Raw genomic sequence first — 27,452 nt, forward strand, 5'->3', positions numbered from 1 at the left:
TCTATATGGCCGTTCTGCTCTTGGAGACGGAGGACGAGATTTTTTTTTTTTTTAAAGACAGACTAAGCAAGGACGTCGTCCCTTTTATTGTTCCGAACCAGATTAATGTGTCGGGAGGGGGGCGGACTGGGATGGAAGCGCGGGGTAGGGGTGGGGAAATTATTATATGAATAAAGACGGAGGGACGATGACGGAAGGGTACCCAAGTCGCGGACGGAGGACGGACGGGCAGGTTGCACGCAATCGGTGGTGGTTTTTGGAATGTGCATTATGGGAGGCCCTACATGGTTACATTGCTGGGGTCGTTAAAAACAAACAAACAAACAAACAAAAAATCTTACAACGTGGCGTCACCTTTTAGGGTTTGTCTTGTGTATAGGTTCTGGTCTGACACGTCAATCATTGGCGTCCGTATTGGGGATTTTGCACCACCTTGTGGAATTGAGATGGAACAGCAATCTATTCTTTCCATAAAGGAAAGATAAGATATCCTTTATTAGTCCCACACTGGGGAAATTTACAGCGTCCAGCAGCAAGAAAAGCATGTCCGCTCGGCCAAAAAGTCAACATGATATTAATGTATAAATATTGGTTTTGTAACTCTTAAATCTGTGCTTCATTCGATTTCCCTTATAATTCCATATATTGAAAACCTCAGACCTACGAGACAGACATGCTGACCACATTCCACTAGGATTATTATTTCACAAAGGCATTTAGCTGAATTTGTATTGCCACATGACCCCCCCCCCCCATATTATATATACTGTATATATATATATAAATGACAGCAATACAACCAACAAGTACCTCCACAAACGCAAACGATTGACATGGTAATTGATTGTGGCTTGGCCTTTTGTTTCCATAGATCCTTTCATTCGTGTCCCTCTTCCGTGCCGTAATGTGGGTGTCGCCTTCACACAAAATTGGACATGTTTTTCAACTTTTAAAATTTTTTATTAGGTTCATTTCACAGTAGAAAAACAATACCGTTAGCGTTCATCTTCATATGAGGTCAATTCGGAAGCTGACATTTGGTCGACAATGTCTGCTACGTTCTGTGATGCTACGCCTCTTTGCCATTAGTGTTCCTTCTCTGGTTGTTCCAGGTGCTGCCAAAGGAGGCGCTGTCCCGGCAGCAGACGCTTGCCTTTGGGAGCTCCGGTCAATTCCTCCTTGGCGACCACTTGCAGGTCACTCAGTCCGAACGTGTAGCGCGCCACCACCTCCGGCTTAGGCTGCAGCACGTAGTAAAGCGTCTGCAAAGAGCGCACGTCTTCCAATGCGTCGTGTGCCTTGTAGTCCACGCCCATCAGCTCCTTCACCAGGTACTCCTGCTTGAAGCTGCGCATGCCGCAATCCTTCAGCACCTCCCGGGCCACGGGCAGCGTGTCCACGCAGCCGGCGACGGACGCCTCGAACTGTGTCCGCAGGCCTGTCTCGTCCAGGGCTCGGGCCAGCACGCGGCAGTCAAAGCGGCGGATGTTGTGGCCTGCCAGCAGGGGGCGTCCGAACGCTCGCAGGAAGGTGACAAAGCACAGCAGCACCTCCTGCAGGGGGCTGGTGGGGACAGCGCGGCGGTGCAGGTAGAGCTTGTGTCGGCGCACCCTCAGGCCCGTCACCCTGGCGGCGCCCGGTTCCATTCGACAACGAGGGACCGTGTAGAGGTTGAGGGAGCGGTCCCCGCTCACCGCCGCCAGCTGAACCAGATCGCACGTCGGACCCGACGATGGCGACACTCGCATAACTTCCAATGTTGACCAGCCAAACTAAACTACAGCGGGACCTTGGCCCCGCCTTTTTAAGCCACGCACACTCAGTCACAAATACGACGATGTCGAAGGAGAGGATTAGAAGTGGACAAAATATACCTGCACCTCGCAGGTATATTTTGTATTGATATTATGTCTGCAACTAACATTTACCCTATCGATTATTCTGCCAATTATTTTGTCTGTTTAATCAATGATTTGTGATTTTTTTCAACAACCCCCCCCCCCAAAAAAACTAAAAGTCATCACAATTTAAAGTACTGTTCAATGAAAATCACTTTTTTTTCCAACTTTCGTGAACGTTTTGGAAAAATGACTTTATAACTCTCATCAAATGCTGTCCATTGAAAATTACACGGGACCTCCTTAAATTCTCGAGAGGTTTTACGTTTTTTAGAGAAAAAGTTAAATTCAAAAAGAAAAGAAAAAAAGTTTTGTTTTGTTTTTACACACACGCACGTCAGTACCGGGGAAGATTCAAGGATCAGGATTAAATACATAGAATCTGTATTTCTACTTTTAACAGAGTATTTTTGTTTTGGCGTATTGGTTCCCAGCTCACAAAAACTCTTTCTTACCGAGTCCAGTGGTCTCCAAGTCGAAGAAAACAATCGGCTGCTGAGAGGAGCCATCTGCCCCCGACGTCTGCATCGTTTTTTAAACGTTCCGTCGAAACATCGAACGTTTAAAAGCTTCAACTTGAATAGTCATACCAAACAGAATAGACACTTGATAAGTATTTGGTCTATATCATCAGGACGGCAAGAGTATAACTTTTACATGCCATTATCGTGCCCCCAAGAAAAGCACCGCTCAATCATTTAAAATACTTCAAACGAAGAAGACTTCTTCTTTTCTCTGCTGATGGCTACAAAACAACGCTTGGCCGCCCCCACGTGGCAAATAAATGAAATTCAGGCTCCAGATTCGAATTCTCACCTGTAAAGTTGTACCTCATAACAAAACCTGCTCCTACATTTTAATTTTCCCAGTTGAGTTTGAATGCCAGTAAACCATTCCAGCTCCTAAAAACACAACTTTATTTTTGTTTTCATGGAATGTTTTTAATTTAAAAAAAACCCATATTGCTCTGTTGTTTAAAAAAACTGAATGTCAAGAAAAAAAGGTGTTTAGAAAGGCATTATCGCGGATCAAAATAAGTTGGGAAAATAAAAAGAAAAGATGACATTGTCAGGTGTAAAAATGTGTGAGCATGAGAACAAAATAGAAGTGACCACATGGAATGAATGTTGCGAACATACTTAGCGTATCAATGGATGGATCACGGTAAGTAGCATTCCTTGTTTCGATCTACGTCACACACAACACAGACGCTCGTCATCGGATAAAAAGGCTTTTAATGAGAATAAAAAGGGTATTTGGAAAAGTCGATTTCAAATGAAAACACAAAGCATCTCATTTCATTCGCATAAATGTTTCATAAAATATATTATGAATAGTGCAGTAAAAAATTATACAAAGGTGAAATCTGGGCTGTGCACATCCTCAGCTAATAAAAACCATACAGAGGTACAAAAGGACTTCATGTTCAATGAAAGTGCATGTAACATTTCTTTTTAAACAAAATACTCTCACAAATTAGTCGAAAATGACTTTCAAGGCCATCATTGTTTGTGCTAAATTTTCCAAAATAGAAATCTTTTTAGTACTACCAAATACAAGTTCTCATTCCTTCACATGAATGCATCCCATAAAGTACTCTCTTTCACCTCGACGACGCTCAAGGTGCGTTGGCAACATCGTGGCTGTGGTTGCCCTCAGGAATGGATGGCGGGGCGCGATTATAACGGTAAAACCTCATAAACGGCTCCGGGTGTCACGATATCACAAAATTCAACAGGTGGATACATGGTTTGGTTTTACAGTTGCAGTCGGCAAAATTAGTGCTTATGTTTTGTGTGAACATAGAAGGGGGTTCATTGGATTTTTTTTCAACAGCGTGAGTCTTTTCTTTTGAGACAAGTGCCACACCCGCGCCGGATTGCAAACACGACATCGCTAGCCGTGAAGGGATGCTAGCCAGAGCCGCACTGTCGGGCAATCATTCTTGTCCCAAATGGAATTATGTTTCAAGTTGGAACACTGACGGTTCACGATTGCCCCAGCATTTAATTATCATTATCTTAGGACAAAAAAAAAAAGTGATAAGCTTTTGCAGGCCGTATCAAATGACACGGAGGGTCGGATTTGGTCCGCAGGCTTTTGAGTTTGACGCCTGTGCTCTATTTGGTCAGCAGAAGCCTGGAAATAAACCACTGGGCCATGACGCAATCATTCCAAAGGCTCAAACTCATTTTCATGGCAGGCAACGTTGTACTTATTGTTTCCCGATAAGTGAGCCGTTCCGACTCCGAAAATCATTTCAATGGATCATCCCCTCATCACACGTTGACACATACGCATTCAATGTGATTACAAATACTTTTAAATCAGTCACTGCTTTGACTTGGGTCATGGAGTACATTTTCCATCCATCAAGAGACTCTGAATTTACAAGTCATGATAAATAGCGGCAAGCAAAATGAGTACTGCCTTATAGTTCAACCGATGTTAAGAATGGATTTGGAGGGGGGAAAAAAAAGTGCTCATTCTAGATGGAAAAAGGCAAATGTTGGTAAAGATTTTCCGCTAAATTGAATAGAACAACGCCACTTGGCAAAATACGCGACACGATTTGCCTTTGGGAGCGCCCCCCCACAAAATGACGTGCCGGGCCCCATCTGGCCTCCGGGCCTTTTGGTTTGACACGTGCGCTAGACCAAACACTTGCCCACGGCGTTCCTGCCCGGTCTCCATTTCTGAAAGAGCTCCTGCAGCATCCTGGCGTCCTCCAGAGCGTTGTGGGCATCAAAGGTCTTCTCCAGGAAGTACTCCACCATGTACTTCAAGGAGTAGCTGTAGAAATTGGTGAACATCCTCTTGCTGAGCAGAAAGGTGTCCAGGTAGTTGGACACGACCCTCTGAAAGCGCTGCAGGAGGGAGAACTCGCTCAGCACCCTGTCAAGGACGGGGGCATCAAAGCGGTTGGCGTTGTGAGCGGCCAGGTACACGGGCTCCGGTAAAGAGGAGAGGAAGTCGATGAAGGAGCTCAGAGCCTGGTGGAGCGGCATGGTGGGCATGGCCACCCCGTGGCGGAACAGAACGCCGTTCGCCACAGAGAAGCCCGTGACTCTGTTGGCTTCTCTGGTGATTTCACAGCGGGGGACGGTGTAGGCATTGAAGTCTGCCATGCCGCAGACGGCTGCGATCTGGACGATGTCGCAGTTTCGAGTGTCTACGGGCAAGTGAGAGTTCGGAAACATAGGTTAGCTAGACCGTCTTCGACGTGCGCAAAAACGTGTTTAGGTTACAAAAAAAGATGGATGTTAGATTTGTTGCGGGGCAAAATTGTCAAAAACAAAAACAACATGTTAGCTTCATTGAAAGCCAAGCCGTCTTCAGTGTTTACAAAAACATGTTAGCTTTACATCGAACTAACGTGTCTTCAATGTTGACAAAAACATGTCTGTACACTTCACTTACAACAAAAACTGTCTTCAACGTCACCAAAAACATGGCATTTCACTGAAGACTAAACTGTCTATGCTCGACAAAAACAGACAATTTAGCTTCACGTACAGTAAAAACGTCTTCAATGTGTCGAGGAACATGTAAGTCGTCTTCGTTTAGGACTAGACCGGTCTTCATTGTGGTCAAAAACATCCGTTAGCTTCACTTATATGTTAGCTTCACTTCGGACTTTAGCTATCCGTTAGCTTCACTTATATGTTAGCTTCACTTCGGACTTTAGCTATCCGTTAGCTTCACTCAAAGCTAATGTCGGCTTCAATTGAGACCGAACAGTCTGCAATGTTTGGAAAAAAAGACAAATTCTTCTCGAATGTTACCCAACAACAACAAAAGGTTTTCCGTTAGCTTCACTTGGGACTTAAAAGTTCTTCCATGCGCAAGCCACAAAAACATGTTAGCTTCAATGAAGGCTGTCTTCACCTTCATTGTTTCCAAAAACATAAGACGCTACCGTACCATCATGAAGGACTAAACTGTCTTGACACCTGTGCTCTATTGTGTGACAATTTCTGCAATTTTTGTAGATTTTTGCGTGTTGTCATCTTTAAATCAAAGACAAAGCGTAAAAATTGTGTGATATGAAATATTCCGATTCATGTTTTATATATATAGATATATTTTAAGTTTTGGTCATAGTACAGTACATCTTTTATTGTCCATAGAGGGCAAAAATACAAAGAAGAAAATAAGAACTATATATGTATGTATAGCGCTGATGCCACTGAACATTGTCGAGTGGTTGAAAGTAAAATAAATATTCAGGAATAATCGTTTTACAATTTTTGTAAAATTGTATCTTGCGTCATCTAAAATTTTTTACATCGACTGCAGCACAAAGGTTTAATGTGTACAACAAGCACGCATGATAGCTTCACTTATGACGAAACTGTCTTAATTGTTGGCAAAAAAACAAAACAAAACGTGAAGCTTCTGACGTTAGCTGGTGTATAAAAACACAAATGTTTCAATTGAAAAAAAAAAAAAAAACAGTCACAAAACACGTAGCGTAGGTTAGCCTCATCGATGACTAAACTCATCATTATTTCAATATCATCTTTGTGACATTTTTCTTCAGGGGTGTGTAATGAGATTTTTTCTGATTGTGTCGAAGATGCGCTTTGGCTTCATCAAGGTTGGAAAACACTTTTGACCTGAACAATGACATAAAATGCTCCAGAGAGCGACACGGCAAGGTTGTTTGGGCCAAATCGCAAGTCTCAACAACAGATTGCGCATCTGCCTCAAACACAAGATGCGGCCGCCACTTTGGACAAAGGCAAAAGATAGAACTTAAATGTCAATTATATTGGTTACTTTTGGGGACTGTAATCTCATTCGCAGATATGATAAGTGTTAAAGGAGTCCAACTGTTTCTGTGGTTTTGCAAATGTAGTATAAATGTCATATTTAAAGCAGTGTAAACACATACCGACTAGTGGTACGTGGGCTCCCTCTTGTTGTCGGCAAAACAAAACAAACCTACCAAAGTAACTTTTCAGCTCGATAAAGCTGCATTGAATCTTGAAGGACTATTTTTTTTTTTTTTAAATAAAAATTCTCTGTAAAACGTCATCAGAATTGCTTTAAAATCAAATGTAATTTGCTGGACTCCAATTTAGGCCGTTATCTTGATTTTATCACCTCAAATTTACTGCGCTCATATAGGACAGTGCCTCAGTCTGGCTGGACGGTGACTGGTTCACATGCAAGTGTAACCTCATTGGCTAACCGATATTCGGGCAGTCTTCTCATTGGCCCACACACGACTGTCGGGTGATTGGGCAGAAATTTGAGCTGTGAAGCCGCTGGCTCCCACTTGGATTGAGGGCCCGCATTGCTCAACAGACTTTTTGACTCCTGACAGGAAGTGGAACACACATGCCAGCGCTTCTTGCTAACTGTCATGAGCCATTTTACGTGAAAATAACTAAATACATCATTCAAACCTTTTTGTGCTCACAAACTAGAATGGGGTAAATTTGTCACAACAGCAAGTGCGCATGCCAGCGTATGAGCTTCAGTTTGAGGAATCGGTAACATTCAAAATATAAACCTTAAAAAAAGACTACATTTATCATAACTTGGGCTTAACCTCAATTAAAAAATAGAAAGAAACCAAAAATAGCCATGAATAATGTAACAAAAAAAAAAACGGACATTTCCCTGCACTTGCCATTAGCCCTAAAAAAAAAAGAAGTGAAAACATAAATAGGCATGAGTAATAAGAATTATTCTTATTATCATTATTTTAGGTCAACCACGCCCCGTTCCAACACAGGTGCCTCAAGTTTAAAGGAGTAAGCAAATATAAGCCATACGATGGAAAAAAGCGTTTCCTCATGTTACTACCTCTCCGTCAAAAACCGCGACCTTTTGGCCGCTTCAGCCAAACACAGCAACTACATAGACCATGACGCTTTGCGCCGCTGAGTCAATAGGAACACTGTCTAAGCCCATTTCTTTGTCATTGCTGTCATTATGTACAAAAAAGCCATGTTGTGCTTTTTTTTTCAACATCATGAGCTTTTTTTCTTTTTTTAAAAAAACTTGTGAGTGTTTCTCGAATATTGTGAGCTTTTTTTTTTTTTATATCGCCGACCTCCCCACAATATCGTGATTATCCTGAGGTTTAGATCACGATAGTATCGTATTATGACGTTTGGATATCGTTAAATCCCTGTCTAGTAGCGCACAAAAGAACCACTGAATTAAGTACAAATTACATTTACAATATTTAAAACACAAACTACAATCAATGAGAGCTTTCAGATGACGGATGGATAAATTCAATACCAAACAAAATGGAATAAATACATTTAAAACATGAAATACAATCAAATATTAGAATAAAACTAGATTCACGAGAGTACTTTTTAAGTAAAGCGCATTTTAATTACAGTTCAGTGTTTTAACTTTTCAGTACACAATATTTGTATTAAAACTTGATGTTTTTTTTTGAATATTGGAAACCGATTTTTATTTATAATGTAATCTTTTTTTCGTTTATGCAAGCGTGATGTTATATATAGGCCGGGTACAAAGTTACAGTGAGTTACAACGATATTCGATATTTTTTTAGGGGTGAAACTTCTCTCCTGTTTGATAAAAACTTCCCGATTCTACTATGACGTAAGCGCAATTTAATGTTAATACTTGGAGAGCTTACCCGACAACCTTTTGTGGTACTTACAGACAAATATGTTTTTAAACAGCCATAAAATATACCACAGCCACAAAATATAATAAAATTGCATAAAAAATAAAGACGTATAACTTTAAACGTAGGTGCGACGCTGATAGCAATGTCATCAAATGTTTTTTTTATGATGCCATAATGTCTCATACCCAGTCCAGTTGTTTCGAGATCGAAGAAAACCACCGTGTAAGACATCTGTGGAAGAGAAAAATAAATCACCAACCCAGCTCAAGACAGCAACAGCAACAACAACAACAACACCTCAACGGAAAGAAAAACAGCGTTAAAAAAAAAGCTACTCACCGTGAAGAAGCGTCTCGCGTCGACTGCCAAGCAATTGTCAGAGTTGCGGGTTTTATAGCCTCCTCGCGTCAAGCTAAGTCAACTTTCATTTCCGAGGAACGGGAACTCACTGGCCTTACGTTTCCCTTTCCTTTCCCTCCCCTCTCGCTCTGGCTGGCCCACGCATCGGCGCTCGCTCGCGAGGTTGTTTTCCTCGCAACCAGCGACTTTTCTCCGCTTTTCCTTTAGTTTCGCTTTTTTTTCGCGCGGTGCACGTCGGGAAATCCGCCGCTCCTGTGGCGCAGCTGCATTTCAATGCAAGCGACGGCATACTTTGGGATTTTGCACGTCAAAATATGTTCGGCTATCTTATATTATACTATACATGATTCACTTATAACTAATTGCATATTTAAAATGCTAAAACTGAAAGCTAAGTAGATTTCATCAACTGCTCAATTACATTCAAATCCATTCTTATTTCCATTACGTTAATCCGGTTAACACGTCCGCCTCACGGTGCGGAGGTGAGAGATTCTGGCCTTCCCGTGTGGAGTTTACATGTTCTCCCCGTGCCTGTGTGGGTTTTCTCCGGGTACTCTGGTTTCCTCCCAGATTCCAAAAACATGCATGGCAGGCGAACGGAACACTCGACATTGTTCCTAAGTGTGATTGTGAGTGCCACCTACTGCTCGGGTCAGCATTAGTTAGAGGAAATAGTGTTTAGTTTTTTAAAATCCATAATAGTGGTTCTCAAACCTTTTACACCAAGCACGACCCAAAAAGTCAAGTCAGTAAATTTACATAAACAGTATTTGTCAAGCGAAATGGTGTTTTAAAAACAAGCAACCAGCAGCTCTCGCGCAATAAATTCACGAGTGTATTTAACATGAGGTTTGAATAGGAATTTGTGTGCTACTACAGGGAGCCTATAAAACATTTTGCATTTTTGAGATGGAGAGAGATGGGGTGTGTGCGTGTGTGTGGGGGGGCGTGAGTGAGTCAAAGAGGGAAAATGAAAGAAAGTACACGACAATTTAGCTAGAAAGAAAACAAGAAAAGTGGAGCGTGCGCAATATTTGGCAGCCAACTCACTCCAGGTGTGCCCGGAGGATTTCCGAATGTTGATGATCCAAAGCTATGAATGATGACAAATTTCATGTCACCATTCCTTGAGCTACCGCCCGCAAGCCCCATGACAGTATTTGGATTGTTTGTTGTTGATTTCAACAAACCATTGTGGAGGGTAGAAGTCCCATTTCCTTCTGGCCCCTCCTTGGCGTTCCTTTCTTGAAAAGGTGCGAGAAAGACCCAACACCACACCATCTTTTCTGCAATTGATCACAACGTAATACGAATCCGATTCGGGCTTCTGAGAGTTTCAGATTTCGTCAGAAAAGCGCCGGAAAAATCCAGTCATCGGTATATCTCGAGACAATATGATGATGAGAGTAGCGGGCAGTGACGTCTTCATGAACACGTCATCTGACCCCGGTGTGGCTGGAAAAAGTTGGGGGTGGTGAGGTGAGACCAGACCACCGCGCCCCCCCCCCACCCCCCCTCCTTGGTCTGAGCTTTGATGTGATGCAATCAACACAGATACTTGAGATAACAGTTGCTCTTTTGATGTTAAACATTTACTCTCGAAGGGTCCTAAAAGTGGTGGGGGTCAAGGGGGTCACTAAAGGTGATTGTAATCACACTAAGCATTTAATACCTTGGATGGCATATTCCATTCTCGCTTTCAAGTGTTGGAACAGATCCCACAACAGAGAGGACATTCAATGACTAATCTTCCTTTTGTGCGCACACGTGCACCCTTTGTGGTTTCCGTTCTCGACGAAATTTCGAAATCTCCGAGAAATGGCGAGGCCAATGAGAATGCGAGGCGAGGGCCTTACTGTTGTGGCGACGCCACTCGAGCTCAGCGAGCCTCGGCAGTAGACAGTCCGCCGCTCCCCCTGCCGCGCGCGCTTCGGCGCGAACGTGTACGCAAGCGCGTCTTTTGATTTCAACCGATCGGCGCCGACGCAACGACGTCACGCACGACGACAGCTAAGCTAAACTAGCCGAGACGACGCCCGAAGTCGGACGGACACGTTTTTCTGCCAATCTGTGCGTTTCCCTTTTTTGTCCAAATATATTTTTTCACGACAACCGTCTTGTCCACGGTGTCTTTTATTCGTTCCACCGGGGTTTGGCAAGCGTGTTTATAAAGAGACGAACATCTCTTTACTGTTACGAGTGTTAGTGTCTCAACATGGCTACGCTCGTGAAAGCAAAACAACAAACTCAAAGAACAAATCCAGCGCACGAGACAACCGACGTGGAAATACTTGCACTTGCCTTTGGTGAGCGAGCGCAAAGTTTGCCGCACTACCACTCGTTCAAGAAATTCTGAATGTCATGGTCATTTAAGGCCCACCTCTTCCAAAGGCCCTGCAACACCTTGGCGTCCTCCAGCCCATTGTTAGCGTCATAGTCCTTGCCCACTAAGTTCTTCAATTTATGACTGCCATCGGGGTTGATCTTCTTGCTGACCTTTAGGGTGTCCAGATCAAAGCGCACGACCCTGTGGAACTTCCAAAAGTGGTGGAATCTCCACAGCAGCCTCGTCAGGATGCGGACGTGAAACGAGCTGTGGGCCGCTAGGCACACGGGCCGGTCCAAGGATCTCAGGAATCTGAAGAAGTTTGTCAGAGCTCGGTTGAGTGACACGGTGGGCTTGGCCTTCCCGTGGCGGTAGAGAATGTCGTCCGCCACCTCGAAGCCGTTGACCTCGTAGGCCCCCTGAGTGATGGGGCGTTGGGGGAGAATGTAGGCGTTGAAGATCTGGTTACCGCAAACGGCCCCCAGCTGGATAATGTGACACCTTCGAGTGTCTGCGAGCAAAGGAGAGTCAACTTAATAGCCACATACTGTGATTTTTTTTTCCCCCACCCCCAAAAGGCCCTCTTTCATTCCCCCCCCCCAAAAAAAAGACCACTCAGGGACAACACAAAACTGAAGAACAGCAAACCAGCAATGAGTGCAAGAACTCTTTTTTTGTGCATTTGTCTTGTCCAGGAAAACCAAAGACAACAGACGTCTTTGCTCAACGATGACATTTATTTCAGAGACAGTCGGCGGAGAAACACCGTCAGGGATGGCGATGGCTAGTGATGAAAAAAGCGGAAAGGGGCGTGGCCTGGACGGGGCGACCAATCACAACAAGTAAGACATCATACACGCCCAATCTGTTTACAATCGGAAGATGGAAAGACTGATCGGGAGAGCTCATGAAAACTCGACGATAAGGTACCTGACCCCCCCCCCCCACCCGCCCCCTAAAATTTTCTCAACGGATTTAGACGATTCACAAAAATGATCAATTTAAGAAATAAAACGGCGGATTTCCGCGTACCCGCGGAAAACTGCCATCCCTGCACCATTCATAGATCTGTCATGGAGCCGTGGGGCGCGGCCCCCTCTGATAGCCTTTTTTTCTTCTAGGGAGGGATTGAGGAGTAAAATGAAACCTAAACATGTTACTAATACGGTTACGTTCAACAATACTCGATTGTCATTGGTAAGAGAAGAGTGCTCCTCTCTTAACAGCCGTCCGCTGCTCATCATGTTTTGCAAGTGCGAAGGACAGGAAAACCCACCATACGGCACACAAGGCACTTGCATCCACTCTTAGGGATGGATAGATGGATGTGTGACAGCAGTTAATTATAAAACACACGTTGACACTGTTGAATATAAAATTTCCACTACACGTTTTTCTCAAATCACTCCAACTTGTAATATGAGTGAGATACTATGTTTGTCCTGCATGTCATTCCAAATCTGCAAAAAATTGATTCCTCACGTTGTCACATAGGGCAGGACAGCAGAAAGGCATCTCGTGCTGAATGGGTGACATTACAACTTAAAACGACACTCCATGCATGTTTGGCACAAGTAGAATTTTGTTGAGTATTTTTTTCCCCCAGAATGCTTTCAACATTTCCATTAATATTTGGGTGGAAAATGTATATTGAATGTTTATAACCGTTTTAGAATTGTTTGGGTTGAAAAAAAATAAAACGGATGTATTTTTAAAAAATATTTCAACAATCATCTTCGACCACTCCTTTAAAAAAAAAAAATAAAAAATCAAACAAGGGGTTAGTCAAGGCTGGTCGCCTTTTGCATGTGGCCCGCGGGCAATTGTGCCAATTGGCCATCTTCGGGATGGCGGAGAAAAAAAAAACGGCAGGGGGAAAGACAGCAGACAGCTTCGCATCTGCCTACAGTTTGTAAATGCTTGTGCCAACTGAAGGGTAAAGAAATGAGAATAATTCATAAGAAAAACAGGAAACAAATGAACACTTGATTCAGTCACGTACCCAATCCAGTTGTCTCCAAATCAAAGAAAACCATGGCAAAATCATGCATCTAAAAAAATAAAAAATGCCACAAACACATTTAAGGACAGTAATAACAGTACTTAATTAGCATGCCATTCATAGGAAAGTGCAACACATTTCAAAAGCACGGTCAAGCGTTGAAAAAAAAAACCCGGAGAAAATGAACTCACCTTGAAGATGGTGGCCGTCGCCAACTTTTTTAACTTTTTCCGCTATACCGTCGCGGCGTGTGGCGGCGGTCGCAACTGATTGTGGCCGCTCCAAATCGCTGTCGCTTCGCGAACAATCGACACTTGGGCGGATCGTGGCTTTTCTTTCAATGGGATTCTGAAACATGGGAGCAGAAATGCCTGCGCAAGGAACAATAATGGCGGCCGCGACGCGGCTCACGTGACCAGCGGAGGCTGGCTGGACAGCAGCGCTTTCGGGCTCGGGCATGACTGTGGAGATTTTTTTTACACTCGACGTGTAAAATCTCGACAAAACGTAAATTAAATCCCAATACAAAAAGCAATGTAGGCTAAGAATGAATCGCCTAACTAATTAAACACACCAAACACAATGGAAAAAGAAAAACAAAGCGATATGTTCTGATCAAATTAGAAATGAATGATGAGCCTCAGCGAGATACCGGACTACTTACCGAGGCGACTTCCTCGTAGCTCTGCCTCCAGCTACAGCGGGAAGCTGGTGGCCCGACTGTGCGCTGTTCCGTCCCTTCCGTTATATTCCATCAACTTCATGTATCAATCCGTTACAGGTGTCCGGTTGAAAAATCGAGTCCGCCGGTCCCCACGTAAGCGAGCAACAAGACACTTCATTTGGCACACTCGCGCCTTCAAGTGCGGCGGCTTAAGACGTTAATTGGGTGTTCCCCCTAAAAGTCACCCTGACTTTGTTCGATAATATTTTATACAATATGGTGCCGTCGTTTGAGCACTTTTGTCAATATCTTGTCAGATGCCAAACAGATTAACTGCTCAATTCCATTAAAAATACACGTTTGCTGCAATATATCAACGATAGAATTTACTTGAACATTATTTTCAATGTCTTTATTATTACATTATTATATACTTACTTTTTTTTTTGGGAGTGCTACGAAACGAACTTTTTAAAAATACAATTTATGCATATCACTTGCGGTATTCGTGCCGCACTGAGAATCACGGATACACTGCACATGCCATATTGTGTGCTCAATTATTTTCTAATTATGTTTCTACATTGAAAATGTAGAATTTCAATTAGAAGTTAACATTGTTTGTCGTTTACGATTTTTAATAATTATGTATTAGAGTCAAACCTCGCTTTTCGAACGTCTCTGTTATCGAGCAAATTGGATTTCGAACAGAAAATTTGAGATTTTCACTCCTCGGATTACAACGGCTAACCGGTTTTCGACCAAACTGAGCAAACCCGAATACGCCACTCGACTCCTCTTGGCTTGATGCTTCCTTGTGTAACGTTCATTGTGATCAGGCGTGTTTGTTATGATTTACGCAAATCTGACTGTTTTGCTATTTCTGCATAGTGTATAAGCCCCTACCTAATCATGGGCTAATAAAATAGTTTCCGACTTCGAACAAATCACTTTTTGAACAGCCGTCTGCAACGGATTATGGTCGAAAACCGAGGTATGACTGTATTAATGACACTTTTTAGTCAACAATTTTCTGATCTGCTTATCCTCGCAAGGGTTGTGCCGGAACCTATCCCAACCGGTCTACGGGCAGTAGGCGGGGGGCACTCTGAACCGGTTGCCAACCAATTGCAGGGAACACAAAAGGCGAACAACCATCCACACTCACACCTCGGGACAATTTAGATTGTTCCATAAACCTGCCATGCATGTTTTTGGAATCCGGGAAACCGGAGTACCCGGAGAAAACCCACGCAGGCACGGAGAAAACATGGAAACTTCGCACAGGAAGGCCTGAGCCGGAACTGTACATTGAAAACAACGTACCTCTGCGTTGTGTTCTGATATTACTCAACCGGAGTCAATTTGGGTCTCAGAGTGCTTTTATTTTCCGACCTGGGTGCATAAAGTGACATACGAAGACGGTCTCGCCGGCTCTCCTCGGCCACATTCGGAGCGGTTTGGCTGCGCGAATGTACGCTCGCACGACACACTCCTGGGAATCCCGAACGGGATCGGGATTTCGTATATCGGGGGAGCGCGCGGCTTTCAAATCAGTAGGCAGTCAGTCGACGTGTGAGCTCGAGCCACGGTCTGTCTTGTCTTTCCGTTTTATTTTTCCTTACAACCACTGACATGTTTGTATCATTAAAATAATAACAGGTAAAAAGAAAAAGTAACACAAAATTGCACCATGTGTATTAACTATGTCCCGAGTGGCGCAGACGCTTTTTTTTTTTTCTTTCCTGGCCTTGTAAGCACTTGATCGTACACACAGGATAATATATCCTTCATAACAAATCCTTTGAAAGCAATCAACCAGTAGAATGCGTGGACATAAATAAAATATACATACAGTACATACATACGTCGTTTATAAAAAGAGGAGCAAAAAGGACCCGAGAAAGCACAGCATGCCTTCCAGTGACACTTACATTCACTTTTTTTTTTTTACCTCCACACACATGATGCAATATGACATGAACAAATAATATAGAAAAGTCTTTTTTTTTTTTGTCCATTCAGCTTCTTTTTTTTTGTGTGTGTGTGTCAAGTCAAGTGAGGAGGACGAAAGCTGCTTAACACTGATTGTGTTGCACAGAGAGACACATCTTGCAGTTCTAATTGTGGTGATAGACAGCTACCCGATCAGGCCGTTAGAAGCCTTCACTCAACGATACCGAGAAATATTTGAATGCTACTGTGTTTTGGTTTCTGCGCATTAAATGCTACGAGGGTCCGCGGACGGAAGCGCTGTTGTTGAGCTAAAATAAGAAGGGGAAGTGAAGTTAGAAGTATATGGACAATTGCCTTTATGCATGTGAAATAAGACAATCAAGCTGTCAGCTTTTAATGAAGAGCTATCTTTAAAAAAACCTAAACCAACACCCCCGCCCCCCCCCCAAAAAAACATTTACTTATTTAGGAAGGACGGCCATTTTATGCCGATGACGGCCAAATGACATCATGAGCATCGCGGCGATACATGGCCTCCCTCTAGTGGTGTGTGAAAGAATCACAAAGTCAAGTCCAGTTGGATTTAACTTTTAAGTTCAATATGTTTGCCTTTAATCTTTAAAAAAACATTGTTTTAAAACATGGACTTGGTTACAATTTCATTTTAACTTTTATTTGCGATAGATTTCAATGGAATCATGAAGTAGAGCTTTATTTTCAATATTAGTGTTGCAATATTGTCTGTCTACCTGTGTTGCAGCACTGTGTTCAAAAATCCGCAGATGCTATCGACACTATTTGTTAGCTTTTCAATGGTGTTTTGCATTGTGTATCTGCACTAAGCTAGCGGACGTTCGGCAAAATGTGGTTTTTATTTACTCATTCACTCCCAAAGACGTTTTTATACTGTACGTCTTTTCAGACTTGGTCCAGAATTGGCTGGTAGTGAATGAGTTAAATACATGTGTAATTTGCTTTTGTTTGGCGTTTAGTTTGACACTAAACTTCAATGGGGGATGCTAATAAATGACTCGAGGTCTCTTTTTTGGGGGGGATGCTCCAAACTTCGGCTTGAGGGGACGTGAGTTGAGTTTACTGCCACCATTCAGCGCTTATTAACTCAAGTTTTCACTTGCAAGTCAAAACAAATCAGGACCCAAAAAAGTCGGGTCATTTGTTAAGGCAGAAAAAAAAAAGGAGGAACGGCTCATGATCCAAAGCATACCACATGAGGCTTCAGACATGGCAGAGGCTGCAAATTAGTTACTTCATTGTCCAAATACTTTTGAGCGGCTGGAAATGGGAGACTACACATCAAATGCACCTCATACTGCAATGCCAAAATTTCGAGTGAAAGCTCTTCACTTAAAGCTCAAAGTCTTGACTTCACTCAAATCTTGAAGACGTCATGGTCCAAATACTTTGATGGACAGACCTGTAGACTATGTGCGTGTATGTGTGAGCCGATACGTCCTCTTCCCTAGTTCCCCCCCCGAATAAAATCAACATAAAGCCTGTTAAGTGTTGCCCAACAGAAACTTAGCATATCAATCAAATAGCAATGACAGCACACGTTAGAACAGCAAGAATTCAAACAAAGGAGAGAAATTCAAGTGGCGACGTCCTAACACTGACGTTTACGAGCGTGGCACTGGAATGAATGCGTTTCACCTGCTCTCTATGTACATGTTCTTCGTATGCTCAAAATCATCCAATCCTCCACCAACGCCAGTCGGCGTCTGTCCCGGCGGAGGTACGCCCCGCCCCGGAGTGGTCGCCGGCCAATCGCAGGGCCAACCGGCATTCGCGCTCACATTGACACTCGCGGATGATTTGGAGTCGGCAATCAAGCCGACGGGCATGCGCGTCATCGGTAAAGGGCGGAGCCTGAGTCGAACCTCTTAAACGGGAGGCGGACGTGCTAACCACATTATTCATAAGCGGACTTTTCACCATGGGGGCCTTGCGGGTGGCAAAAGCTCAAAAATTCTCCTGGGGAAACGACCTTTCTATGTCACTCGCCCGCTTGAGGAAATGGATAATTTGAGCCTTCTTCTTGACACGAGGGCTGAACAACGAATTGAATTTTGAGTTCAGACTGACCGTGCAATGTAGTGGTATGCAAAAAAAACTAAACAAAAACATTATTTCGGGGGGTTGGTAGGCTTTCTTTTGTAATTTTATGTATATTTCATATATTTGATGATATCATGTCGAGACACGCTGAAAAGACTGCAAGCCAAAGTGTTGAGTAAGTTCACAACTCCCACTGGAGCAGTTTTTCAACCTAATTCATGCCTTTACTTTTACATAAGCCCCACCGATAAGACATTTGGCATCCAATTTTGTTTATCGTAGTACACGATTTATTGCCCGTGTTTATTCAAAAAGAAATGGGAAGAGAACCTTCATAAAAATCATGAAACATGAAATCGCAAATACTGAGTGGAAAAAATGATGAGATGATTTTTTTTTTCCCCAAAATTGTTCAGCCCGACCATCTGCCGCGTGTGAAGGGTCAGCTGTGACGTGTCGTTCCGCTCTTTCTTTACAGGAAGTCAAACGGATGAGCATGCAGCATCTCGGCTGGTGTGTAAACGTGACAAGCGGATTTAGCTTAGCTTAGTTTAGCATAGTTTAGCGTAGCCGAGCGATTCAGTCGTTCTGGCTACAAGCTGAAGAAGAAAGACGGCCCACCAAAGTTCAGTCTTCTTCCGCGCTCTGGCTCAGTACTCACCTGCTCTGCCGGGGCCGGGGCGCACGACCCCCCGTGACCAGCCGCAGCCGCAGCCGACCTTTGTCTTTATCAAAACTTTGAATCAAGGCCCCGCGTAGTCGGGCCGCCTTGCGTCCCGCCGGCGTCACACCATGAACTCGTTGCTGCCGTACAGAACCAGCTGCTGCGGCGCCGAGCCGAACTCGGGCTCCCTGCGGTGTCCTCCCGACGGCTCCCGCGGCGAGCTGCGGCTCAGGCGGAGCCTGAGACTTGGGCGGCTCATCTCGCCCGCCGCGGCCACCGCCCCTCCCGGGCTGTAGGAGGCCAGCAGGGGTCCCGACGACGACGAGCGGAAGCGGTAATGAGGGGACGGCGAGGCGGACGGCGGCCGATCGGAGCAGGCGGAGGCCGAGTCGGCAGAGTCCACCGAATCGGGATGGCGGCGCATCTGTCGCCTGCTCTTCGGCTCCCATTTTCTGGAGCCACAAGCGCCCGACTCTGTGGATGACACAACTTTTTGATATGCGGGATCGGTATGCGTCGTGCTTTCGCTTTTCCGCATTTCTCATAATTCATATCACAGCTTGTTTTTCTCCATGTGAGCAAGAACATGTGGCTCATCTAATCCCCGTTTCTCCTCTGTTGGTTACTAACATACACTTAGTTTGGGTTTCGAACCAAGTTCAATGGTTTTGGTTTGGGGCCCTTACCGGGCAGCTCCGTGTTGGCGCCCTCCGTTTCCATGGTGATGTTCTCTGAGCTGTCCGCCGTGCCGATGGACGCTTCCGATTCAGGAGTCTCATCGTCGGACGCTCGCGGTTCCAAGATCAACATCTCGTATGTTAGTTCCTCCCTGCAAAAATTCCCATCAATAAGACACAACGTTAGTTTTTGTCTACCTATACTTCAACAGACGCACTCACGTGCTAACTGACAAAACGTCTATAAAAAGTAGTTGGTGGAGTTTTTCTGTCATGGAGTTTTTCTGTCATTCTGTTCAGGAATAACTAAATATATAACTCACTTGCACGCTAGCCAATTAATACTAGCTAGCAAGCTAAAAGCTAAACAAGCTAACGTCCAGCTGCGTTGTGTGTGTGTGTGTGTGTGGAAGTAACGCTGTCAACTAACTAACTAAGGAATTAACTGGAGTTAACATAAGAGCTTTTGGAGTTGTTGCTAACTACCGGTAACCAACCAACCAACCAACTACAAGCATAAGAAAACCTCGTAGCGGTGTTTTGACATCAACCCGAATCAAATGTTGCGACGTGTCGTACTTTTCTCTCTGCAGACTCTCAATCTGCTCGGTGAGGATGCGCTCCTCTTGCTGCATGGCGAGCTGCTGCTGCTCGCTCACCGGAGCCTCGGCCATCTCCTCGTCGGCCGCTCCCGCGCTCCCACCGTCCACCACCGGGGGGCCCGGCCTGGGGCTGAGCGGCGGCGACGGCGCGTGCGCACTGCCTTGCCGAACGCGACTTTTGCCCTGTAAGTTTGCACACAGACAAAAAAAAAAAACCTGCGCTTCTTAATACGGCGGATAAGAGAGGCACACTGGAGACTTTCTAAAAATATACTTTGGATGTCCACAACGTACAGATGTGCTAATCACAACAACACCGCTAACAAAGTGGGAGGGATGCTAGTAAGACACACACACACACACACAAGCACACAGAAACGTGTTACCTGCAGTCTGGCGCAGTGAGGCTGCGTGTTCGCCAGTTAGCAGAAACAGAAAATGTGTCAGTGTGGCTATAAAATGATATTCATCAAACACACACAACCCAAACGCAACACTGTCAGCGGTGCCAGCTGCTATTGCTAACGTCTGGAATGAAAAGCAGTACGAACAAAAAAGTTCAGATACGTTACGGGGGGAAGAAATTGTACCACCGAGTGTCCCAAAGTAGTTTTTTTTTAGTTTTCGAGTTACAAGCCGTTATTTGGTCAATCTTTTTTTGGTTTGTGGTGCAATTTAAATGTTCTTCCACTCGATAGCCGAAGGTACAAATAAGGTGTTGCCATTCAATAAAATGATAAGCTTTGCGCTCATCATAACAGGCCCTGATTTCAGAGTGACTAACCACTTGGGGGCAGTATAATATAGACAGACAGACAGACATACAGTACATCAATGGTGTTCCAGGTGCTCAGTTAGCCAAAGTAATATTATTGAGGGTTTATTTCAGAGGACAAAGAATATATGCCTCTGAGTATTGTCTACGTGTATGGCTCCAACTTTTCTATTGAAATATTTGTTGCTTAAATAATTACACCAGTGCAACACAAATGCTACTCTTCAGGAGTGGCAATAAATAAGATGAAGACTTGTTTTAAAGAATCGGTCGCTACCTGCCAAACCGCAGCTTGCCATGAAGTGAGTATAGTTGACTGGCACAGTACAGCGCTCGCATCTCAACATTTTGATCTCATGTCAAAGCAATAAATAATTGAAGGCACCACGGTACGCTTCTGGTGACCTTTTTGTTTGCTTTTGTGTCAAGAGATTTTTCTTAGCCGAGTTTTTGCCACCTGGAAGTAGAAGTGACGTCGTGGTGAAGAGGTTCACTGCTGTACTTTGTGGTGTGTATCCATTTGTTATATTTTTGGGCTTACGATCAGGCAGACGGGACAAGTGCGAGGACGGGACGGGACAGACAATGGCGGTATTGATGAGGGGTGGTAGGCATGTGGACAAAGGGGCATACATACCGGGGTGGCAGTGCGGGCTATGCTCATAAACCTAACAGCGATTAGTACAGGTTTCTGGAAGGAGGGATTGGGGTCGGGAGGAGGGGGGGGGGACAAATTGGGGTTAGGGAGACTTGACGACTACAGCTGCAGCCCCCCTACCATTTTTCAAATGCAGCTCGTCATCCAGTTTATACAGTTGAACCGTCGGTCTCATGCGACATAAACCACTGCTCACCCCGCCCCCTCTACTGCCAGGTGGGCAAATGTGAGAACACCTTTCATTACCATGACGACCAGGGGCGGCGCTAAGGGTGGATTGTATTTTATATTGTATTTGATTTTTTTTTTTTTTGCAGTCTGGCCACTGGTAGCAAAAGGGAGTTCACTCATAAGTGAAAGTGTCTCACGAAAGTGAGTATACTCCTCACCTTCTTGTCAATATGTTTTCATTTGACATTGCACGCAAGGTGCAAAAGGTGTTTCCATGAACAATCACGTGAGGGGAATGAGTTGCAAACACGCCATCCGCATCACGGAGCGCGCCGACCAGCGGCCGGTCCCGCGCGACGCGCTCACCATGGACCTCCTGACGTGGGTCAGTCGGCTCTTGGCTTTGCTCTCGGCGAACTCCAGACTGTTGATGTCCTTCAGGCGCGCTTTATACTTGCTCATCTGCTCAGTGATGATCAGCTCCACGCACCTGCGGACCAGGAACCGCAATGTTATTTGACAAAAACAAAATACCTTGGCTTGAGATGGAGAATGAACTGTTCATGTTTTCAAACGTCCTCATAACAACTTTAATTGCATATAGACACCACAAGATGGCAGCAAAACACTTAAAACGGATGATGACAAAGCACCAAACACCACACATCTAGCGCGTACACGATCCCGGGCCCATGTTACACAAGCAACTGTAAAAAAATAGTTTAACTATTCAACACAAGGCTGATCAGTATTAGCTAGCATAGTAGCCTCATTAACACGATAGCAGAAATTGACGTAACATAACAGATGGGCAAATAAAAATAGTCAAGTCTCAACTCAAGTGTATTTCTCGAGCGCTTTAAAACAAGCACCGCTGCATACAAAGTGCTGGACGTGGAGCAAAAAAAAAAAAAAAAAAAAAGAATTCATACAACAACAAACAGTCAATTAAAAACAAGAGGCATGAAAACCAGTCAAAGTAAAAATCAAGTCAAAAGCCAAAGACTAAAAATAAGTTGCAAGACGAGTTAGAAAGAGAAAGAGAAAAACGCAGAGAAGACATGCGGGAATGTACAAACAAACGTAAAATTTGGAAGAAGACGAGCGGACGTACGCCGTGGTCTTGCTGATGTCCTGGACGCTCTGCAGAGGGTCGATGGTGTCGGGGCAGCGCAGGACGCAGGGGGCGAAGACGATGGCCAGCGCGTTGGCCGACATCCTGTTGGTGTCCTCCTGCAGTGCAATCCTGAAACCCAAACACATCACGCGTGCGGATTACTAAACATGTACTTCAGTACTGATTGAAATATTTCATGTCAAATTAGATTGATTTGGTATTGATGAAATTCAAGGACTATTTCTTTCGTATGGGCAAAAATTCTACATGAAGGCGGCTGACTCAATAATGAATATCAAAATGATTCATTTAAAATGCGCAATCATCATTTGATTGGGAAAATACAATCGTCAGTAAATATCACAAACGTATTCAACAATTAATTTTTTTTCCATCCATGACTAATTTAATTTACGTCACGTTTGGTCAGTGCTGACCTGACCAGATGGAAAATGAGGCGTTCCAGCGTGCTCAGGTGCGTGCGACTCAGCTGGTCGATGACAGAGTACACTCCTCGGATCACCTCCCGCTTGTCGGATTGACCTGACCAGAAAAAAAAAAACAGCGTGCATGTTGTCGGACGATTGCTGACCTTTTCATTTTGTAAACAACAACCGCTTGACATGGACAGAAAAGTAAGACGGGGTTATCAAGTGACGAACTTACCCATGGCTCGAAGAAACTCCTCGTAGAGCTCAAACGTCATGAGGGGGCTGGGCAGGTCGCGCAGCCACTGCTTGAGCACGCTGGCGATGACGTGGATGTTGTAATCGTCCAAGTTCACGCTGCTCACGTCTGGAATGGAACAACGGACGAGTGGGCTCGCTTCCCGTCATTTAAGTGCAACGTGCGCTTCCTTTGTCCTCACGAGTGAAAAGAACATATGCCCGGGAGTAGCGATGGGGAAAACAAAGCTTCAAATGTGCTTCGTGAAGCAATTGGCATTTGCCCGAGGGAGAATATTTCCCCGACGAATGTCATCGCTTTCAATCTCACCGGTGTCCAGCCCCTGGCGCAGTTCCTTGATTTTATTTGTGGAGCCCGACTTCCTGTAAATGCCCTCGGTGTAGAGGCCGTGCATCTCGATGTAGTTGATGAGCTTCTCCACCAGTTGGGGCACGTTGCGCTCCTCGCTGGTCAGCCTCGAGAGCTCGACGGCAAACTGACGAGGCGACAGCTCCGGATCGTACTTGGCGACACATACAAAAGTCCCCTTAGGGAAAAAAAAACGACGACGACGACAAGGACGGTTTCAAGACGCTTTAGGAAAGATCGGCGCTTACCTTTTTACTGCACTTGGTGGCCATCTTGGAGCAGCACTTCCTGTGGCAGGCGTAGCGGCAGACTGCAACACAGAACACAAGAGTTCCGGCCAATCTGCGGCTGGAAAACCTCGTCCGATTGGTTTGGAGGCGAAGCCAAAGTGCTCGACAGCGCTAACCCGATTGAAGACGGCAGCAAGTTTTAATTCAGTTTTTGGTGTCAGGTAAGCGAGTTGGCGAGAACATGAGGAAGGGCGGGCTTTTAGGCCTTTTCTCATAAGTCACGTGAGACTTCAGCAATTTTTTGTGAGGGTTCAACTCAGGATGTTTTGCTGTGCACCAGTGAGAGCAATGTGGACAAAATTAACGGTAAGCGCAGAAACAAATGGAAATTTGCATTGTGACATAAGGATTGTAGCTAGGAAACAATGAAAACCATGTTTTGCTTTTGGTAATATTTTTGTTTTTTGTTTTGAAATAAGCGCTTCCTTTTGGAAATAATGTGCCATTTTGTCTCGGTGTAGATGTGAATCAGGGCTTGACCGACCCGTCGTCTTTTTTTTTTTTTTTTTACAACAACTACACTCAGCATAAGCGTTTGATTTTGAAGCATTTGCTGTTGTTTGTTTCTGTCGGTCCGTCGAAATACGTCTTGATGCAAAACTTGTTAATGGCGCAAAAAAAAAAAAGGAAAAAAAGGTGAATGTCTTGTATTGCGATGAAAAAAATATCAATCTTAAATTTCATCACATCGTAGTTGACGAAAATAAAGTTTCATTGTCTTCCGAAAGAAGAAATTTGAGCCCCTTTCAAAAATGCGTCTTAATTCTTTGAGTGGGCCGGCGCTCACGTTTGCAGACGCAGGCTCGGTCCATCATCCAGATGAGCGAGGAGCAGTACTCGCAGTAGGTGGGGATGCTGTACTGCGTGGATTTGAAGATGTGGCCGTTGTGCTCCTCAACCTGCAGCCCGGAAAGGGAGGTGTGGGTGGGGGGGGCAGCAAAAGGCCACGTCAAGCGCGCATACATTCGGAAAACAAAAATCCGGCTTTCTATTTGGAACTCACAATGTCGGTTTCCTTTTTGCGCGACTTCTTGCGCTCTCGTTTGGCAGCCTGCAAAGAAAAGACACGCGACTTTTTCTCACTTCTTACAAATACGGAAATAAAACCTGGAAAAGCGGCTGGATGACGCGCCAGTTATTTGGGGAGCTGAAATGATGGTTACCGCAGCAAAAACAATCACGTACCTTGGCCCAAATTGTCAGCTGAAAGCTGCTTAATTCACGTAACACCGACAATGCGGTGTGAGGCAATTAGAAATGTTTTTTTTTATGGGTCAGGGCTCGGTCCCTTTGGTCCGCAAATGACATCGACGTTGTTGAGGTTTGTTCTTACCCTGCCGATGGTCCCCTGCATGGGCTTGTACTCAGTCATAAACTCGTCCAGGAAGACCTTGAAGGTGTTCACCCACACCTTGACCGGCGACTCGTTCCAGTCGCGCTGCTCCAGCCGCATGCTCTTCTCCAGGATGTGCTCGAACAGGGCGTACAGGTCCTTGTAACGGATACTCTTCCCGTCGTCCATCTGCCCGGTGACATGGGAGACTTCCTCAGGGGATGTCACGTTTTTACATTTCTTTGTGGGGTTTTTTTTTTGGGGGGGGGGGGGGGTGGCTACAGTATGAAAGAGTGTTTTGGTGTACTTGACCCCACAAAAATTTTTGTTTGGTAGAGTTCAGTTGTATTTCACTTTGAAGTACAAATACATTTGCGTTTAAACCAGGCGTGTCCAAACTTCTTCGTTCAACTTTTTGAAACGCGCGAAAGTCAATCAGGAAAGCAATTCTGTATTCTTTGCACGGTCTCGTTCATTTCATCGGCTTTCATGTGAAGGCAAAAAGATTTTGGGGTGGCACAAAAGCCCTCGATCTCACAGAGTAGATCCAGCTCTGCATTTAACAGCTGCCGAATTACATCGCCACATTCAGAACCCCGAAAAGAAGTCCTGGGCCGCTGAAGATGGATGGAGGGCCGCGATTGGCCCCCCGCGCCGCAGTTTGGACACCTTCCATTTAAACGATTCATTTTGAAGCATTTATTTCGTCGCAAATTAAATGGAACTCACGCGCAGAGCATTTTAATTGACTCATTTCCGATTTTTTTACTTTCCTAATTTTCAGAGCAGTGTTCATTTTGATACTGCATAAAGTCACAGGGCCTTACAATAATATTTCGGGGGGAGGGGGGGGGGGCCAAAAAAACTTGTGCTTATTACACAACTCCACTTGAATGCTCGTCATGAGGCAGGTACTTGCGGGGTATTTTTTTTTTTTTCACGTTTGCGAACCTCCGGCTGAACAAAATGAGCAGAATCAGTCAGGGACTCACAGCCAGGGCGGAAGAGTACGAGTTGAAGATGTTGATGCGGAACTCCTTCAGGGCTTTCTTGAAGACCACATCCACCATGGTGTCCTTCTTGCCGTTTTCGCTCTCCAGGTCGGCAATCTGAAAGGGTCAAAACCGTCAAAAACACTTTGGCGACGAGGTCACGGTCTGCGTCGTGGACGGCACAACTCTACTGCGGCATCTCTAACATTCTGATCTTCTGACATCACGAGATGAGGTCACGAAAATATGAGAACGGCGGTACAAGCGCAAACATCCACGCGTTCCGCACGCATTTCTTTCAGCCGGGACCTTCTTCAGGAGGAAGTCGTTCATGGTGCGATAGTCGTGAGCCGAGCTGAGGATGTGCAAGGCGTCGTTCTGCCACTGGGCGGGTTCCAGGGCCACGCTGCTGATCTTGAGGCTGCGCCGCCGCTTCATCTTGGGAGACGGCTCCTTGTTCTCCTTGCTGTCCCGCCTCCCGCGCGGCGATGAGGCCTCCGCATCCGGACTGCGAGGAGGTGACGCGCGCTCTGATGGACACAACGCAGAAGGAAAATCGAGGTTGTCGAATGCTCCGCGGCAAGCGGGTGGTTTCAGTCGGCTTTCCGTTTTGTTTTGATCATTTTAATTTGATTTTGTTCACCAAAAATGTTTTTTTTGGTTTTCATCGAGTGTAATAACCTCGGCAGTCTGCGCCGTCGTCCGCAGGACATCTCTTACCGGGCGTCTCAGCGGCACTTTCACTCCTGCCGGCCAGCTTCTCCCTGGACACTTTTTTCCCGCCCTGTTTGCTTTTACTCCAGAATCGCATCTTTCCTCTCATTCTGATTTAAAAACAACAAAGAATAATCATAATAACGGTACATTTCAGCAGTGAGTGACATTTCAGATGTCTGCGTACTGTGCGGCGGCTGAATGTGCACGATGGTTCCCCTTCACCCAGGCGTCAGCTTACCTTCCATCCTGACTGGAGGTTTTCCTCAGCACCTCGACTTTGCCCAGATCCCCCGATGACATGGTCTTATGGATCTTCTTGGGATCTTTGTGGGAATCCTGCGGCGGATGACATAGGATGAGGGCGAGAACGCAGAACGACGCGGGAGGGTTCCGACGGGGGGGGGTCCTCGGCGGACGCTTCAGATGTCAGCGACGAGAAAGCCGTAATGTTTGTCCCTACGACGCATCCTACGACGACGTACGCCCGCCTCACAAAAAGGAAGGAAAC

The 27,452-nt window shown here is 45.0% G+C and overlaps 4 protein-coding genes across 13 annotated transcripts in view; all 4 read right to left on the minus strand.

Annotated features, from left to right (window-relative positions):
- Window positions 1–972: 972 nt before the first annotated feature.
- plex9.2 (PML-like exon 9.2) lies at window positions 973–2,588 on the minus strand. Its single transcript, XM_086109493.1, has one exon. It carries the CDS (start codon window positions 1,746–1,748, stop codon window positions 1,086–1,088), a length of 663 nt encoding a protein of 220 aa, XP_085965619.1. The 5' UTR covers window positions 1,749–2,588; the 3' UTR covers window positions 973–1,085.
- A 528-nt stretch (window positions 2,589–3,116) lies between these two features.
- On the minus strand, window positions 3,117–9,110 carry LOC147206921 (uncharacterized). The gene is made up of 3 exons (XM_086109174.1): window positions 8,866–9,110; window positions 8,712–8,757; window positions 3,117–5,070 (listed from the first exon to the last, which is right to left on the minus strand). The coding sequence occupies exons 2-3, from the start codon at window positions 8,755–8,757 to the stop codon at window positions 4,550–4,552; spliced, it is 567 nt and encodes a 188-aa protein (XP_085965300.1). The 5' UTR covers window positions 8,866–9,110; the 3' UTR covers window positions 3,117–4,549.
- A 1,349-nt stretch (window positions 9,111–10,459) lies between these two features.
- On the minus strand, window positions 10,460–13,992 carry LOC147206922 (uncharacterized). The gene is made up of 3 exons (XM_086109176.1): window positions 13,409–13,992; window positions 13,218–13,266; window positions 10,460–11,726 (listed from the first exon to the last, which is right to left on the minus strand). Exons 2-3 carry the CDS (start codon window positions 13,264–13,266, stop codon window positions 11,221–11,223), a joined length of 555 nt encoding a protein of 184 aa, XP_085965302.1. The 5' UTR covers window positions 13,409–13,992; the 3' UTR covers window positions 10,460–11,220.
- A 1,253-nt stretch (window positions 13,993–15,245) lies between these two features.
- The window catches only part of LOC147206923 (unconventional myosin-IXAb-like), a 73,907-nt gene continuing 61,700 nt past the window's right edge, over window positions 15,246–27,452 (minus strand). For 6 of the 10 annotated variants that reach the window (XM_086108380.1, XM_086108379.1, XM_086108375.1 and 3 more), the window contains 17 exons: window positions 27,183–27,280; window positions 26,909–27,051; window positions 26,537–26,757; window positions 26,228–26,344; window positions 25,236–25,424; window positions 24,906–24,953; window positions 24,690–24,801; window positions 23,861–23,922; window positions 23,574–23,766; window positions 23,244–23,372; window positions 23,015–23,120; window positions 22,575–22,706; window positions 21,827–21,950; window positions 21,269–21,322; window positions 19,834–20,039; window positions 19,264–19,406; window positions 15,246–19,051 (listed from right to left, as the gene is read on the minus strand). In XM_086108380.1, the coding sequence (XP_085964506.1) occupies window positions 18,699–19,051; window positions 19,264–19,406; window positions 19,834–20,039; window positions 21,269–21,322; window positions 21,827–21,950; window positions 22,575–22,706; window positions 23,015–23,120; window positions 23,244–23,372; window positions 23,574–23,766; window positions 23,861–23,922; window positions 24,690–24,801; window positions 24,906–24,953; window positions 25,236–25,424; window positions 26,228–26,344; window positions 26,537–26,757; window positions 26,909–27,051; window positions 27,183–27,280 (2,430 nt within the window). In that variant the 3' untranslated portion in view covers window positions 15,246–18,698. Of the gene's footprint in view, window positions 19,052–19,263; window positions 19,407–19,833; window positions 20,040–20,242; window positions 20,264–21,268; window positions 21,323–21,826; window positions 21,951–22,574; window positions 22,707–23,014; window positions 23,121–23,243; window positions 23,373–23,573; window positions 23,767–23,860; window positions 23,923–24,689; window positions 24,802–24,905; window positions 24,954–25,235; window positions 25,425–26,227; window positions 26,345–26,536; window positions 26,758–26,908; window positions 27,052–27,182; window positions 27,281–27,452 lie in introns of all 10 variants that reach the window. The other 4 variants (XM_086108383.1, XM_086108378.1, XM_086108382.1 and 1 more) reach the window with 3 other exon arrangements.

This window comes from Hippocampus guttulatus, chromosome 4 (assembly GCF_054856545.1).
Source record: "Hippocampus guttulatus isolate MCC_2025c chromosome 4, RoL_Hgut_1.0, whole genome shotgun sequence".
Lineage (NCBI taxonomy): Eukaryota > Metazoa > Chordata > Actinopteri > Syngnathiformes > Syngnathidae > Hippocampus > Hippocampus guttulatus.